The sequence below is a fragment of the Motacilla alba genome, chromosome 3 (genome assembly GCF_015832195.1).
Source record: "Motacilla alba alba isolate MOTALB_02 chromosome 3, Motacilla_alba_V1.0_pri, whole genome shotgun sequence".
Classification (NCBI taxonomy): domain Eukaryota; kingdom Metazoa; phylum Chordata; class Aves; order Passeriformes; family Motacillidae; genus Motacilla; species Motacilla alba.
The window spans coordinates 9,864,009-9,881,033 of record NC_052018.1 but is presented as its reverse complement, the minus strand read 5'-3'; the positions used below and the strand labels follow the sequence as shown (position 1 = coordinate 9,881,033).

General features: G+C 38.5%; 1 protein-coding gene across 1 annotated transcript in view; it reads right to left on the bottom strand.

The window, feature by feature from the left end:
* Positions 1-17,025, bottom strand: part of LDAH (lipid droplet associated hydrolase) — a 112,693-nt gene that overhangs the window by 76,949 nt on the left and 18,719 nt on the right. The window contains exon 3 of the mRNA XM_038131293.1: positions 3,784-3,918. Within this exon, the coding sequence (XP_037987221.1) occupies positions 3,784-3,918 (135 nt within the window). The remainder of the gene's footprint in view (positions 1-3,783; positions 3,919-17,025) is intronic.

The window sequence follows — 17,025 nt, the reverse complement described above, 5'->3', positions numbered from 1 at the left end:
CCACATATCTGCTGTTATAATTAATCATACAGGGCTGAAGCACAGATAAGGATTTGCTGGTCAAAAAACTTCTGAGTACAACAGAGATTAATTCTGAGGTGTATTTGTACTGACCAAAGAAGCTGCCAATATCTCTGATCCACCTGATTCAGCAATGTAGGTATTTTCCCTCATCAGCAATTGCTAAAAACATCTATTCTACTTAAAATAAATGAGTCACAAGCCAGCAAAAACTACCAAATGCATACAGAGTCGCTATGTCTGTGTTACTTCTGTCCCTGGAAATGTTTAAGGCCAGGCTGGATGGAGCTGTGAGCAACCTGGTCTAGTAGAAGGTGCCTGTGTGCACGGCAGGGGGGTTGTAACTAAATGACATTTAAGCTCCCTTCCAACCCAGGCCATTCTATAATTCTGTGATGCACGACAACAAGGAAAAGTCCCTATTTTTAGGAACCCAGCTCTTGGAACACCAAACTTCCATGACCTCCTCCTCTCCTGTTTGCAGCAGTGCAGACCACAATCCCACTCCGTGCCAGCACCACACATTCACAGTGGCACAACACCTCCAAGGGCACTGCAGCAAATGCTTACACAGAAGTGTTATTGGAAAAGTATTCTTAGTTACTATTCATTCCACTTAGCAAGTGGAAAGCACCTAAAGTGCCAACTGCATCTGATCAGCCAGATCACAGTTTGGGAATCACTGTCCTAAAGAACTCATAACCACTTATTACAGAACACCACACTCTTTGTCTTGCTCAGGCTACTATTTTAGGCTCTTTCCTGCCAGCATAGCATATCATGAAGGTAAAAACTTATGGCTCATATCTGCTAATCATGCCCACACTTCTGTCTGTCATTTGGTGGACAACTAACCAGCAATTAACAAGATTATTAACTTGCTGAAGTACAAATTTAATTTTACCCAAACAATTTCAGTAATTTTTTTCTGGATTTATACCACTTGAGCTAGAGGCAGACTCTCACTCATAGCCAGTTTCATTAGAAGCCAGAGGGCTGCAAAAGCAAACTCCATTCAGATGAATTATAACAACAGCCAAGAAGCAATATATCAAATAAATTTACGCTACATACCACTTCCAATTTTTCCTGTAACGCTAGAATTTATTTCTTTTTATGCACAACTTAATTTGAGTTCAAAACTTCACACTGATGGTACATTAACATTTCGGGTTCACATAATCAATGTCTTCACAGATAATTTATTATTCCTTCACCACTTCTCTGCTTTTCTCATACTGTTTCTTAGGATGTAATTCAGTTTCAAAATGGTCTGAAGGCCCTACTCCCCCTGTGTAAAGAGCAAGCAGTGAAAACACTCTTTTGATGGACTAGAAATCAATCATTACCTATCTTTTTTCACCAAGAACCATAAACCAAGGCTAGTTTAGCAGATTTTAAGGACACACTATTATCTTCTACAGTCCACAGAACATAAAAGATCTAATTAGAAATTTATTTTGTAAATTGACTATTAAGAATGCCACTCAAAATTTCCTGTCATTCAGTAGGAAAAAACATGCCTTGCTGATTTGACTGTGTCTAACTCAATACTCATCTGTATTGTTTATAAAGTTGTAGAGATTTATCTTGAATATAATTATCATTTGACCAAATATTGTCATTAAGTCACAAATGCTGACTTAATGACATTAAGTATCATTAAGTCATGACTGCTGACTAGCTACTTATTAGGTATATAACATTGTAATACATCAATTGTGCCTCTTTAGTTGATTAAGATATGAATAACAGGATTCCATATTTCTGTAGCACTTGGTAAACACAGACTATTAGGACCAATAAATTGATAATTTATTTCTGATTTAATTTTTCTTTACTCGCAGTCTCACTTTGCTACCAAAAGTAGTTTATAGGCAGCCCTAAGGACAAACAAAAGCATGTCTTCCATCTTCTGGAAGAACATTGAGGCATTGGAGCGTGTCCAGAGAAAGGCAACGAGCTGGGGAAGGGTCTGAAGCACAAATCTGATGAGGAGCAGTTTAGGGACCAGGGGGTGTTCAGCTTGGAAAAAAGAAGTTCAGGGAGGACCTTATTGCTGTCTACAGCTACCTGAAAAGAGGCTGTAGCCAGGCAGGCAGGGGTTGGTCTCTTCCAGGTAACAAGGGATACAACAGAAGAAAATGACCTCAAGTTGTGCCAAGAAAGGTTCAGATTGGACACTAGGAAAAATTTCTTCACTGAGAGTGGTTAAGCATTGGAACAGGCTGCCCAGGGAAGTGGTGGACTCACCATCCTTGGAAGTGTTCAAAAAACAAACAGATGTGGCACATGATATGGTTTAGTTGGGTATGGTGGCATTTGGTTGCCTTGATCTTTTCCAAATGTAATGATCCCATGATTCTACACTTATTTCTGTCTGAAACGTTCTATTTCTTATTTCTCATCCAGCCACAGCAGATGTCCATGGAATTAAACCACTTTAAAGCATTGCTATGTATGTACACCTGCTGTCTATGCCGATGTCTTATGCTAATTAAAAAAAAAAAAGAGAAAAGTAGAAAACTGTTCTCCTTTTTGTAATTTTGCCTACACCTAAGGATTGATGTTGACCTGTTTTATGTTCACATCAGTGTTCAAAATAAATGTCTTTTTAAAAGCTGAGGAGCAGGATAAGGAAATTGAAACTGAGATATAACTTCTGTATTGTATTCAATGAGTAAAATTAAGTTTCAAATAGTTTTGCACAGCGGATTGATTGCTAGGAGCAGAATTACAGCAGTGAAATGTTCAATTAATGGTGTGTGCCTCTGTGGAGCAGGGCTTGCAAGAGTTCTGTGAATAGAAGGATATCATACAGAAGTAGAAATGAAAGGTGTAGCTTTGTTCAGTTTCCAAATTGCTAAGTGATATCCCTCCAGTCAATTAGGAAGCAGTCTGTGATTGATGGCTGCTGCTGGAAAACTTACTTTAGTCTTTATTAGACTTCCAAAATGTACTTGAACTAAATCTTATCAGGCATATTATTCCTTAGTAGTTTGCTACATTTTAGACCCCTTTATAGGGCAGCATCATTCATAAGTCAAGTGCACAATTTAAATGCTTGCACACTCCAAATGAGTGGTCTCCAAACGGGGTGTTAGCCCAGTGTGATATAGGAAGAAAATACCAGGAATGCTGGATTTACTGCTATATCACTGTAGCTTGTCCAAGCTCAGAGGACTTCCAACATCAATCAGCTTTCAGGACAGGATTTACTGCAGGTTCCCACCATCTAACTGTGCTTGGAGCACCATCTCTTGCTGCAGATTTGCATGTCAAAAGACTCTTAACAGATACACAAGCAACCTCCCCCCTGCAAACATCCCATACCCAGTCTCAGAAAGATGTACTTGCTTCCAGGTAATTCACTGATTTAGTACAGCTATTTTTAAATTCAGAGATAATTAAATCTCTCCTAATCTACTCAATCTCTGAACTGGACATTTAATTTAAAAATGTACTTTTCTAATCTACTCTTCTCAACATAAACACATTCTAGACCTTCTCCACTGTAACATGTCTCTAACAACTGCCAACAGTAAACTCTTTTATTCTCTTAATAGCACATATTTGTATGGCAAATCTAATTTACCTAAAATACTTCTAAATATCTTCTCTTCCCATACAACTGAAAATTGTTCTGTGGAAATACAATGGAGACATTTAAAACTCATGTCAATCTGTTTTCAATAAGCCTAAGTTTTGCCACCGAAACTGGAAGAGTACAAACAATTGTATGCACGGGTTACAGTACTGTACCTTCTATCATTTCCATCCCACTCGGAGGTTTACAGTGTCCAGCATGGCTCACAACCCAGACAGGATACTGCTGGTTCAGTCCACAATAAAGGGCCTGTATAAAGGTCTTGTAATAACCTGCCAGTCCAGGGTTACCTGCCAAAAAACAAAACATACAAGCGCAGTCAATAATAACCTTCCAACAGCAAGCAATCTGCTTCAAGACAAACTAAACAGCATTACACAGCAATTTGCTAATTTATTTTCTCTAGTACATTTCCAGTTTTCATTTCCCCAATGTTACGGGCTATGCTATTCAACTTGTTTAATTCCAGTGACCAATGGCACTCATGGGAAGCATTTTACAGAATTACTTCAAAATTGCAAAACATAAAATTGAAGTCCAACACAAGTGAAAACATCTTTTTCCATCAAAGGTCAACCAACTTGCTTATCTATCCCATCCAGTTACAGGAATGACAAATTAAAACATCGCAAAGTCTGCAGCATGTATCACGTAATCCAGATGCCTGCTCTCCAAATATCTCAGTGTTACCACTTCAAAATAGGTATGTGGCATTGTTACTATATAAAAAGACTGTCCTGACCCTAAAAGAAAGGATGATTTTATCTTAAACACATTGGACCAAATAAATATTTTCCTGTTTGCAACTTCATTTTCTCTCTGTCCCTTTTTACACCAGTGGAGAAGCTTCTTCCTTTTCAACACTTGTGCTCCAGAACCATGGGATAATCTGTCCTCCCTCCTGGCGTCCCATCAGCTTTTGAGGACTTCTCATAAAAGGCTGGTGTCTGAATGGACATACTTGCCGTGGGAATTCAGACCACCCTACACTAAAATTTACCGTTAAACACAGAAAATATCAACAGTCATATACCACTGCTGATGTGGAAACTGAAATATGGTCCCAAAGATAAAAGTACATATATGAAAGGGACTTCTGGATTGCCAAACGAAACTCTATACTTTGCTCCTCCTTTTTTCTTTCTCTTTTGGATATCACTAGTGATGTAAATTGGAGAGGAAATACATATGAAGACAAAGCAGAACTTTCCTAATTTCCATATGATGCATAAAAATTCCACACAGACAACAGAACATAAAAGTCCTATTTATTTATTTATTTACTGATTTCCCAGAGTAGTTACACTGATTTTTTATTATTGTTTAGACACCAGCAAAGCTCACCATTAGGGTTGGGATTGCTCAGTTATGTGTCTTTCAACTCCCACATCAGGCAATTCTTAATTTGGATATCATCAACAGCAAAAGGCAGCACAAGCAGTACTGTGTAAAAAGGCTGTCATTTTTTAAGACAAAAACATTCCAAAATAACACCACTGTATTACAAAACAAAAAAGCCTTCATTCAAACTCTGTCAACTCCTCTATATCTGTCTGATTGTAATAACAGAGGCTGAGCAGTGTAAGTATTGATAGTGACAGAGAAGAAGAATTAGACCTATAATCAAATTAGTACATGTGAAAACAGGTATTGAAATAAAAACAAGGGTTATTCCACTTCTTCTCTCTCTGTAGTGAGTATTTTCACATTTTCTTGTTTTACTTCCACCCTTTTCCTGTTCAGGTAGCACACAGTAAGTTCATTGCTGTCCCAAGAGGTTCCCTGAGCGCAGTGCCACCGAGGCACCCACAGCCACCCGGAGCAGAGCCATGTGCGTGGGAGGTGGTACCACAGCTCAGCCTGGGATGATGCATGAGCACAGGAAGAGAGCCTTTCCCTTTAGGTAATGTATCTCACACACTTCACCCCTCACTTGTATGTAGTAAGTGTCTCTGGGGGGGTTTTGAATCTTAATAAAACTAGTGATCTTAGAAAAACATTATTTTTACTGGACTACACAGATGCGGGGGGAAAAAAAAAATCCCCAAACCCAAAACATCAATATCAGTCATTACGTATTTCTAAGCATTTCTTTGTAAGCTTGCCGTTAAAGGAGACTTTAAAAAAGAAACTGTTGTTTTGTAAAAACTCCAGAACACAAGCAAATTTGAGCAAGTTGATTTCCAGGAAAACAATTTAAAATTCACAAGATTCACACATCCATACAATTGCATCACACTTTCATACATCAAAAATACATAACATGAAGGGTCCCAGAGACAATAAAACATAATCTTGACATCATTTGTCAAGTTCCTTGGATTGATGTTACACAGAGGAAATCTGTCTTTCAGCAAGGCTGAAGAAAAAAGTAGCAGCAATCCAAAATCAATTGTCTTTTGTAGTATAAAAGATCATAATGTTTTGCATTATGTTTAATCCCAGAATATAACATCATTAGAAGTTTTGAGATCAAGGAATCACAAAATTAATCTCAATCACAGCATTTTTACTTTAGACTTTTCTCTCCTTTAATAATGCAGAACAAGGATAGGGAGAAATGACAGCAGCTTAGACATTTTGGTGCTCTTTCCCATCATCAGCCAGGGGAACCTAACATGCAAAATTCGCTCAGGATTTGGTCATCAACTGAAGAACAGTCAGGTAAGAACTGCTTAAGAATAGTGAGGCTTTGCATCAATTATACAAAGCCTAAGAAAACTGAATACTTCTTTCAGGGAAAGGGAACTTTTATCCTGTGATAAATGTGGGGTGTATTTTAGGCAGGTAAAAGAGAAAATCCATAAATGCAAAAAAATCCCCAGTCCTCATAATCATCTGAGCATAAGAGATATTCTGAGAGGTCTGAGCTGTTAGAACTGCTACTGGCATTTCAAAATGGCTTTAAGGGGTATGAATGAGAACTGCTGGCACACAGGGGAATGAAAATCAACAAGAATTTTAACAGCAAAAATTTCTACAGAGAAATCACCATGCGTAAAGCAGCTATAAATTTATTCTTTATTGAACTTGCAATTCCAATGGAGTTATTCCAGATTTGTAGTGACCTAAGTAAATGCAGATTAATAGTCCCTACTCCTGAAAGCTGGCATCTACAATACTTATGACTGAAGAATGTTTATCTCATATGTCTTCAAAGTAATTTTGTATGTTCTTGATTGAGCTGCTGTCAAAATACTCCATGGCAGGAAACAAAAAAAAAACCAACCCTGGACTGATTAAGATTTTCTGCATATAACAGAGCAATGGTAACAGTTATAGAAATAACTGGGACTTGATACATACAGCAGTCTGTGATCAATAAGATTTTATGCTAATCTTTGCAACTGGACTGTGTTCAATTAAATCATTTAATTTTATAGATAAAGAACTACCAGGTTAATCACAAGGGCATCCAGGCAGTGCTCACTTGTGCTTTGTAAGGATTTCCCAGTACAGTAAACCAGAACTGCCTATGCTCTATCACTCAGTAACTAAGTGTCAAAAAATGGAAACCATAAGTAAATGCAGTGTCAACCCCCATGATTTGAAGGTTACTCCAGTTATTTGAATACCACATCAATCCTTAGACACCTCAGGGCAGCTGAATCATTCACGCATGCCAATAAATCTCAAATTGCAGTCATCTGAAGCATGAAGCACATCTTACGCAGTTACTCTCAACTGTGCTTAATTTTCAACAGCATTTATGTTGATTCAGAAGTCCTTTAAACAATAGCTGTAAATGGTGACCATAACAGAAAAAGAATCAAGACTATAATACACTGAGGATTTGTCAAATTTGCAAAAGATTTCCAAGCACTTCATGGAAAGACTGTGTCAAATGGACAACTTATACAGTGAATGAGAACAGCAGGACTACTTTATCTGATGTACCCATAGGCTGCAACAACCAAAGGACTCCTGCCACACTCCCTGCTTTTCTCTGTAACAAATACCATTTCACCCAGCTAATTCTACTTTAAGCTCAAAGTCTTTCCATTTTAAATTTGAAGACGGGAATCCACTGCTTCCTTCTTCGATCTGTTCCACCCACAGCTAACAAAAACCAGTACAGAACAACCAAGAGTGCAGAGGTGGAACTTGGAGCTATTTTAGGAGGTAAATATTCTCCACTTCTATATACTGCAGATACAGGCTTCCAAGAACTATAACTACTACTCTTTAGTCATCCATACAAGTAGAAATACAAACACGACTTATAAAGATGCATTTGCTTACCTTTCAAACATTTTCCTGTTAATGCTTTTTCCCTCAAATCAAGTTTTAAATGCCATTGCTTCCTCAATAAGACACTTAGGCAGTGCAGAGAGAACAACTTCTATAAGCAGAATATTTACCCCAGGATATCACTTCTAAAGAATAACCTTTATCCTGATTTCACATGATTTCCTATACAATGCATCATAAAGTCAAACTGGCCTGCCTTTAAAATACCAATATTTGAGATGCTGCACTTCCACAAGATAAATTATTCCGACTTGATAAATTTAAACTTATATATAGTGCCCCATCAATGCAACTCCATTAATTTAAATATGAATGGCAAACAACAAACACATTATGCTCACTTAAAAAGCCACAGACCATAGCCATTCCTCACAAGCAATGACAGCTTTTATGGCTTACAAATTGCTTAGCATTTCGAATTCTTCAGCAGCAGAACACATTCATGTCAAATGGAAACCACAGGTAAGAGAACACTAGCGATAGATAACCCCATGAGAAAAATGTTCCAGGTTAGAAACAAAGACAGTCACCAAAACAAGAAAGAGCCTACTGTGCAGAAAAATGTAAGTCAAAAATATATACAGCTTGCTCCAAAGAAATTGAGACTAAAACATAAAACTAGGTAATTTTTAGCAGTTCTGGAAGGGATAGCTGAATTGAGAAACATTTATTTAAGCAGTATATAGTAAAAGCCAAGAGTGGTGGGGAGTGAATAAAAAATTGCCAAGTAACCAAGTAATCTCAAACAGTAACAAGGTTTCTTGCACCTTGCTTTGAAACAAGCGTTTGGGTTCCATGCACTGTCCAGTGAGATGTTCCCCAGTGTTTCCAGTGGTGTCTCCAGGAGCCTGACCATGCATGGGAGCAGCAGCTGGCACTGAGCCGTGGTGCTTTATGCACTTCTCCAGCAGTTGCTTTTTGCTTGCTCTGGGACACCTCAGCAGGACTATAAAGAATAAAGGCAGTTACATGAATACAAGAAGGGAAATACACAGCCAGCAGTGGGTTTACAGAGAACTTTGAAGAATTGGAAAATAGGCCAGCAATTACCATAAGTGTAATTTTAGAAATAATCCAGTTTCAGAATGAAGGGTATGCTGCAGTATTTACACTGTAGTCTCCTGCATGAAAAACACATGCAGCTTCCAAAAAGAAAAATAAAATAAAAAGAGCAGCTATAAATCAAATTTGAAATCCAGGGGTGCACAGCAGGACACATAAAAATCATTTTTGTGGTGATGATTCTCACTGCCTCTTCACAGGGCTGCCAAAGCTCCCAGCTCCAGCTCGAAGAGCCTCAGTGACAAGTTCCTTGCTCAAGGAAACTTAATCTGCCTTTGGCATCTGACCAGCCACCATGGAAGAAGATGCAACTCCCCTATGTTAATGAATGGAAAGCAGCCCACGCAGATGTCAGAAGAATTTAAATGGAGCATGCAAAAAACACAATGATGTTCTCACACTTGGGAGAAAACTGCAGAATCTGACACCGTGGCTGGTGAGCAGCCCTTAACAGGCAACACACGGGTCTCTCTGACATGCAAGGTCAAGGGATTTCATATAAAACATGTCAAATAACATTTGAGTGACCATCATAAACTCATGTCAATGAAGCTTTCACCTGTTTGCACATCTCAGGGACTGGCACTCTTCATCCTGTATCCCTTTATAGTCCCTACTCTAGGGGAGCAGCATCAGCCAAGGAGCAAAACATTACAAGGACGTTATACAGAAACACATGTGAAAACTCTGTTTGATCCTCTCTAACTCTGGAATAGTGAATTTGGCTGGAAAGCATTGTAAGATATTTGCTTGGGTTGTGAAAATAGGGAATCTCAGAAGGATTCAGCCAGGTGTCTGTAACACAGCTTATTAGAGAAGTTTTTCAAGAACATTTCACAATCTTTCCTATATATACCTACACACATACACTGTTATTAGTTTGACACAGCTATAAAACTTACATGTAGGATTTTATAATACACATTCTTTGGATATATTTTGGGAAGCCAATAAGCTTGTCTGTTGTTCTCTAATGCTGTTTCACTTTTAGAAGGTTCATTCACCTCTAAAGAAATCCCACAGACAGTCTGATAAACCTGAATTAACCTAACACAGCTGTTTTTGCCCAAGTGACAAGAATGCCTGAAGCTTGTGAATTAAAATTACCGGCTAAAAATTGTGACAGTATATGCTGGTTTTCCCATGGCAATAATTAACAGCATCTATCCAGGCAGATAAGATATGAAGTCCAAAATGCTGATTTCAGCCAATGCAAACCTACTGGACTTTGTAATTAAGCAATACTGCAAGGGTTATAAAGTCCACAGATGTACTTCAAAATTACTTCTGCCATCTCAACCAAAAAAGGTACATAAATACAAAAGAAGCCTTGATTTTAGTTTTTTATAACATGTCTGTAAACTAATGTTTCTTGGAAGGGAGTTAAGACTGAGACATAAAACTGAAATAATTGAGTTCTCAATGGAATAGCCAATTTTCCCCACTTTTCAATAGTAGAAGCTAGAATTTTCTAGTGCTTACAATTAAATAATTTTTGTGTGTTGTTTTTCCCATAGTAAATGAAAAATTAAAACATTTAGTTAGATCTCCTAGTGCACACCTACACATACACAATCTCTTAAGCAGATGAAGACAGATATAATTACTTTTAACATTCCAGAGGTGGTTGGTCTGACCCAAACCATCCTACAACCAATGCTGGCAGAGAGGCTACTGTGAATTCTGTGCTGGGTCTAGAATTCCCAGTGGGAATTTTTTAGCCAGCTTCGTGGTCTGAAGCAGCATTGGACCCGAAGAAAACAAACCTCCTGAAACAAAAAAGGGAGAACAAAGGAAGTGCGTGAAGAGGAACACGAGACTTGATGTCAAATGGGTTCACAAGAAAGCCTATGAAACATCTGAATAACACAACCCTGATGAGACAACAGCAGCAGGAAAAAGACAAAGATGGGAAAAAAAATAATTCAAACCCAAGATAACCACAAATTATTTGTTTTGTGCAGATACACAGCTCTGAAAATTTTATCACTTTTGAATAATATACAAGGAGAAAGGAAACAATACACTCAAAAGGCACCAGAAAGAATATTTTTAAACCTGTATCAGATTTTCCTATGTTGTACCACTGGTAAGAATTAAAAAAAAAAAAGAAGAAAAAGCACACGTTTGGGTGCTTTGCGGTTTTAAGTTTGGCTATTGCTTGTTTTATTTTATCAAGGTAGTAACAGACATGAAACAAAGGGCAACAGAGAGCACCAAGACAGTTAATTTCAGAAAAACAGACTGAAAGTGTGTTTCTGCAATTTTTAAGTATTGAAACTTCAAGAATGTCATATTTGAAACCAACAATGTAAGGTGATTTAGTCAACTAATTTTGCATTTGCATCTGCCTTGAGTCTTCAGAAATGCAAGATAAAAGAACAGACTGTTTTGAGCATGAATAAATCAAGATTTACCAACTCATATCCTTAGGGACAGACTCTTTGCATTGACACCACTGTACTTCTCACTGAGGAAAAAGACCTTGCAGTTGGGGTATTAATACTGGTCCTAAGTAGATGCTCCATGAAGACTTCAACTGAAACACTTTTTTCAGGAAAACACAAAACACACGTCATTTCACAAGCACATTTATTCACCTATTCAAGATCTATTGCCATGAGTTTCTGCCTCTTAAGAGAAGGCTGTGATAATGGATAAAAATATCTAAAACTTAGAGATGAAAAGCAGTATTTATGTATCATTATGTATTAACTTATTCCTATGAGAATTTTTTAATCCAACTAGGATAATCGAGATTTGTTTTCAAAAATGGAAATCAGGACAATGAACAAAACCTTCCATCATGCCCATAACAGAAAAACAAGAGCAAGAGTTATGACTAACTGAGTTTCTGGTCATACTGTTTTCCATAATCCAGATATTGAACATAACGGGTCATATTTATTTCTCTTACAGATTCAGTGATCCATAAGAGTTAGTATCAGATAGAAATAAGACCATGTGTTAACTAGAATCTGAAAGAGGATTTTTATTTTTCATTCTTTTCAGATACAGCTAAGTCAAAATGTTTAATATCAAGACAAATTCATAGTAGCTCAGGTATTTCTGGTATCAGCTCCCAGAAAGGAAGTACATTATACACTGCTGCTGTACCTTTAAACATTTTAAATGCTTTGTTTGTACATGATGCACATGGCAACACTGGATTTCCTTCATAGCATAGGTAGGTCCTTCACTGAGCAATTTCTTCTTCCCTCCTGCCTCAGACATCCCATGAAGAGAAACAGATCCTTTTTAAAATTTTCAAATCAAGCAAAGTATGCTAGAACACAACTTTTCCGTAACTCTGGCCAACTCAAGCCACTGCATGCTGCAGGAGAGGGACCACTTCCTCCCCTGATGCTGCTCACACAGCCAGGCAGGAAGGATCCATGCTGAAAATGCCTCATTAGTAGGGAGAGGACACCAAAAGAAGGCTGTGGATTGAGAAATTTCAGTAAGTCACTTCAGTAAGTCCCATCTGCCACCCAGATTTAGTGGAGGGAAGTACTGTCAAACACAGCTGGACGTTCAACCATCCTGTCATTACTCTGCCTTCTCAAACTTAACAAGCTCAACTGTGCCAAGCCCCCATCAGAGGTACTTCTGGAGGACTGGGAAATTCAACAAAAATGGCATATTTCAAGCCTAGATCTGACATACAGGCTCCTCTCTGCATGAGGAAGTTTTTATTTTTAATGAAAGACTATGTTTTTTTCTGTTCTAAAGACAATGGAAGCTCGTGGGCTGACCCAGTAAACAAAGCTCAACTGTCAGCGTATTTTAAAATATTAGTCACAAACAAGTAGTCCATAAGCAGCAAAAATAATGAAGAACAGTGTCCTAAGAATTGAAATTTTTAATATATAATGTGGGATAGAACACACACCTTTCCTTCAGGGGGTACTTTACCAGCATGCATGTCTTCTAGCCAAGCTTTTATTTTGCAATCCTTTGACATCCACTATGTCTCAGAAAAAGCCTGGGGAAAATCCACTAACATATTCAAAGTTTTGTGAGGATTGAAAACAGAAATCAAACAGGTACAGATAAATTAGTATTATCTGCTACAAATAATGTCCTCAGGAAGTCAAACTATTTACCTCAGTAAGTAAAGGGGAGGGTCATTTGAAACTTATTCACATTTTATAAACAGGAAACAAAACAAATAATCAGTGGCTAGTAATACTTTAATTTTCATGCACAAACAAGTCCAGCTTACAGTACCTTACATGCACAACCACCTGAGGAAACAAGGCTGATCTTGTAATTAAGTCATGAATATTTGCATTAGAGATAAAGAAATGGGTAGAAAAGTTGGGAAGAGTAGCTTTGGAAATACCAGGTAGATATGGATGGGTTGTTTCTTGGTTTGTGTGTGTATGTGTATGCTTTTGCTCCTGGGCAAAGTGCAAATACACAAAATATAATGATACACACCCCATACAAGCATAAGAATAAAAACTGTTTTGCTGTGTTTATGTCTCACTGAAATAAAAAAAAAACAACTGTCCTCTTACTCCCCTACCTGCTGATAAGAAGACCAGTCATAGGGAAAGGGAAAAACATTTCATCTTACTCTATGTACTTCTACCTGGATTGTTATGCTGCACAAACCTCTAACTCTACAGTGTAGTCTGTTCTCAGTGACGAGTTCTGCATCCCACGTAGCAGTTAGTGGAGAGTAGGAAAGCAAATTTTTTTACTCAGGAAAAAAAAAAAGCTCATCACGATGTAAAACACAAATTCTCGACGTCAGAATCTGAGAACTCAGGGTCAAATGTAAAGAGCTGGCAGCTTCAGCTGGAGCTGCAGTGGAAACAAAAGCAGAAGCCTCAAGGGAAAGGCATTCTCAGCGAATCACTACCACCTGGAGAGGCTGGTGGGGCACCAGATCCTGCCAAAGTCTCCAGACGGAGCATGTGAACTCATGTATGTGCTGAGTGCTGGGGACTGACACCATAATTTAACAACAGAAAGTTCTGTGACAAATTCAGCTGAAGGAACTCCCACCTTCCCCCCTGACTATCATTCCCACCCTCCTGCCATGGCTCACCAGCCCCTGAATTACACTGGCACAACTCGGTGGGGGCCCTGCTGTGAACCTAAACAGGGAACTGTTCCAGCTGTAAAAAGACCCCAGAAATAAATGTATGTATTTATTTAATTCACAGCATGATCTCTCAAAGTATTGTTCTGGCATAACTGAGGAGTGGAGTGGCACAGCATGGTGGGAAAAGGAATACCTTATGCCAGTATTGTTGACAAACATTTTGAATTGCAAAATAATGGCCTTAGGAAGTTTTTTAAGTGCTCCAAGCACCAACCTCTTGGATTTCCATTGTCTGGTGAGTCTTAATGAACACTCTACGAACAGTTTCTAACTTCCACACTACTTTACACTCAGGAACATCTGCTTTACACCTAACTTCATGGTTCTAACAACTGTGTGAAGGCAAGAGCTGTATGAATGGCCAGTCTCTTCAACAGCCACCCACATCTAAAGAGAGGTTCAATTACTTAAGTGTTACCTGCTAATAAAAGCAGGTAATGGTAGAGACTTCCCAGGAAAACTCTGATTATGTTATGCTCATCATGGAAGATTATAACACAGAGAGGTGGAGTACAAGGAAAGATACTCTTGAAAATTCTAGGAACACCAGGTCGTTTTCTCTGAGTCAGTGCAATGAGCAGCCCAGCAGGCAAATACCACATTCAAAGATCAAGTGGTTGCTTCAATCCCTGTGTTGCAGGTGAGGCCATGATAAAAGAGCACAGCATTTCTCTTCCTCTCCAGGAAAGCACTACAGATTCACAGCCATCCTCTCCACACAGTGAGGAACAATGCTTTATAGTAAATAATCTAGTCAAGTATAGTATCTGCAGAACTAAGTTTAATTTCAAGCACAGCAAATATCACAGAATGGATGAATGCTGCTGCTAAGATAAAATGTAAAAGAGAAATCATTCCTAAATAGAGTATCTGTGCACACACAGAAGGAATTCTGCTCAGCTGTTTGGATATGAACAGCATATAATAAGGATACAAATCAGATGCAAAATTCAGACTTTTTTTCGAATCCTGCTGATCAGCCACATGTGACTTAAGTGTGCCAGCTGGACTAGATGCCATTCTGAGCTCCATAACCCTCCACATGCCTTGTCAAGAGAGCCAAGACTCCAATCAAAGAAGATTTTTAAGTTGATTCCCTGGACCAGATGTGTTAAATACCAACATCTTCACTTTTGAACCTAAAATTTTCTTTTTCTCTGCTCCATTGTTTCAGCTGAGGATGGACAACAGAAACACTACTCTCTTTGGGATGGTATGGACAAAATGAGGAAAGGCAACAGGACTCCTGAAACCCTGCACCTTACACTAGTAGGGGTAGGGGAAGATAAAGACATAAAGCACAATGTTAATATGATGGAAAACATCCACATAAGAAACAACCTTAGCTTTAGGTCACCAGAAATACGTGATACAGGATTAAGAACATGTTAGGATATGCACAAGGGACCTCTGGAGCTTTTTCCAACATAAGTACTAGTGTAGTTACACTTTCAGAATTTCACCTAAATATTCTCATTGCATGTAGAAGCATTACTTAATTCAACCCCCAAAATCCAAAGTTAAATGAATGATTCCTCTAAAAAAGACCTGAAGTACTTTTATGTGAAGTGTTATTTTCCTTAATGTCCTTTGGGTATTTATTGCTGTACATTGGAAGGTGTTATCTCTCCCGGCACAAGAATTTTTCACAGTGAGTAAGAGTGGAGCTGCCCATGGAGCTGGTCAATGATTTAAACATTCCAGAAAGGATGTATTTGTTGTCTCATTCTATGCAGCTGTGCTTCTATATTAATTTATTTACTTGGTGTTAGCTGATTGTAAGTGAATGCTAGCTCAGAAGCTGAGGTTATTGTATAATTACAAATACTGTAAATGTGAATGAAGATTTTTTGGTGCTTTGGGACATATTTTTTGAGGATGATTGGCCATATACTGAGAAGGAACCCAAGGGAAAGGTGGGAACAAAAGCCTCAGCACTCTGCTCTAATTTAACTTGCTTTACCTCATTCATCCTAATGCAAATAAAAGGCATTCATTTGTATGACCCTCAACAACTAACATAACTGGTTAATCACTGCCACACAGTTTTATAAAACTACTATTTTTTTTTTCTGATAAGAATACAGTAGAGAATCAGTCAATGCTTACCTGTGCATTCAGAGGAGAGCCTGAAGCCTGTAGTATGGTATATCTGGCTATTATAGCAATAACTTTGCCAAAAAGCACTATTGTTTTTTCTAATCTTTAGAACAGCTCCCTCTTCTGGCATCCTCTGCTTATACTGTATTTAAGTAGCATGCTTCATTCCTTACCAATTTTTAATTCTATTTGGTTCCCAACACTTAACAAAGCCAGTTTCATTGTTAAGGTTTTCACTGCTCAGTGCAGCTGTGAAGGCAAACTACACCTTTTGGAAGGACAACTCATTCTGACCAAGTATTTATCTAAGATTATCCATAGACTTTACTACCTTTTGAAAGTATCCCAGTATCAACCAAGACCAGAATCCACACATGGACAAGGAGCCTGGATGGCCAGTTCAGGGGTCACATTTGCAGCATCACTGAATTTGGAAGGGATGATCTAAGATCTTTGAGCCCAGCTCCTTTCTGCTCATGCAGAGTCAGAGCAGGCTGCACACACAGTCAAGTTTTGATTACCTCCACAGCTGGAGATTTCACACCTCAGGGCAGCCACCTACCCCTAGTAGGCAGAAATGCTCCTGGCAGTGCCATCCCTGCCTGCTGATTCTACAAACCACCCAGAAATTTATGCTCCTTTTCCAGCACCTGAACTAGCTGTTTAATCAGGCTGGATGAAACTGGGCCTTAGAGTCCCTTTCTGAACCAGGTCATCATGGAATCATGTCATGGACTCAGTTTGATCACCCCCCTACTTCCCCCCCCCCCAAAAAAAAAACACCCAAAAAACACCAAGAAAAAGGAAACAAACAAACCAAACTTCATAAGAGCACTCATAAACCTGCTGATAGTGACAAAACTGCAGA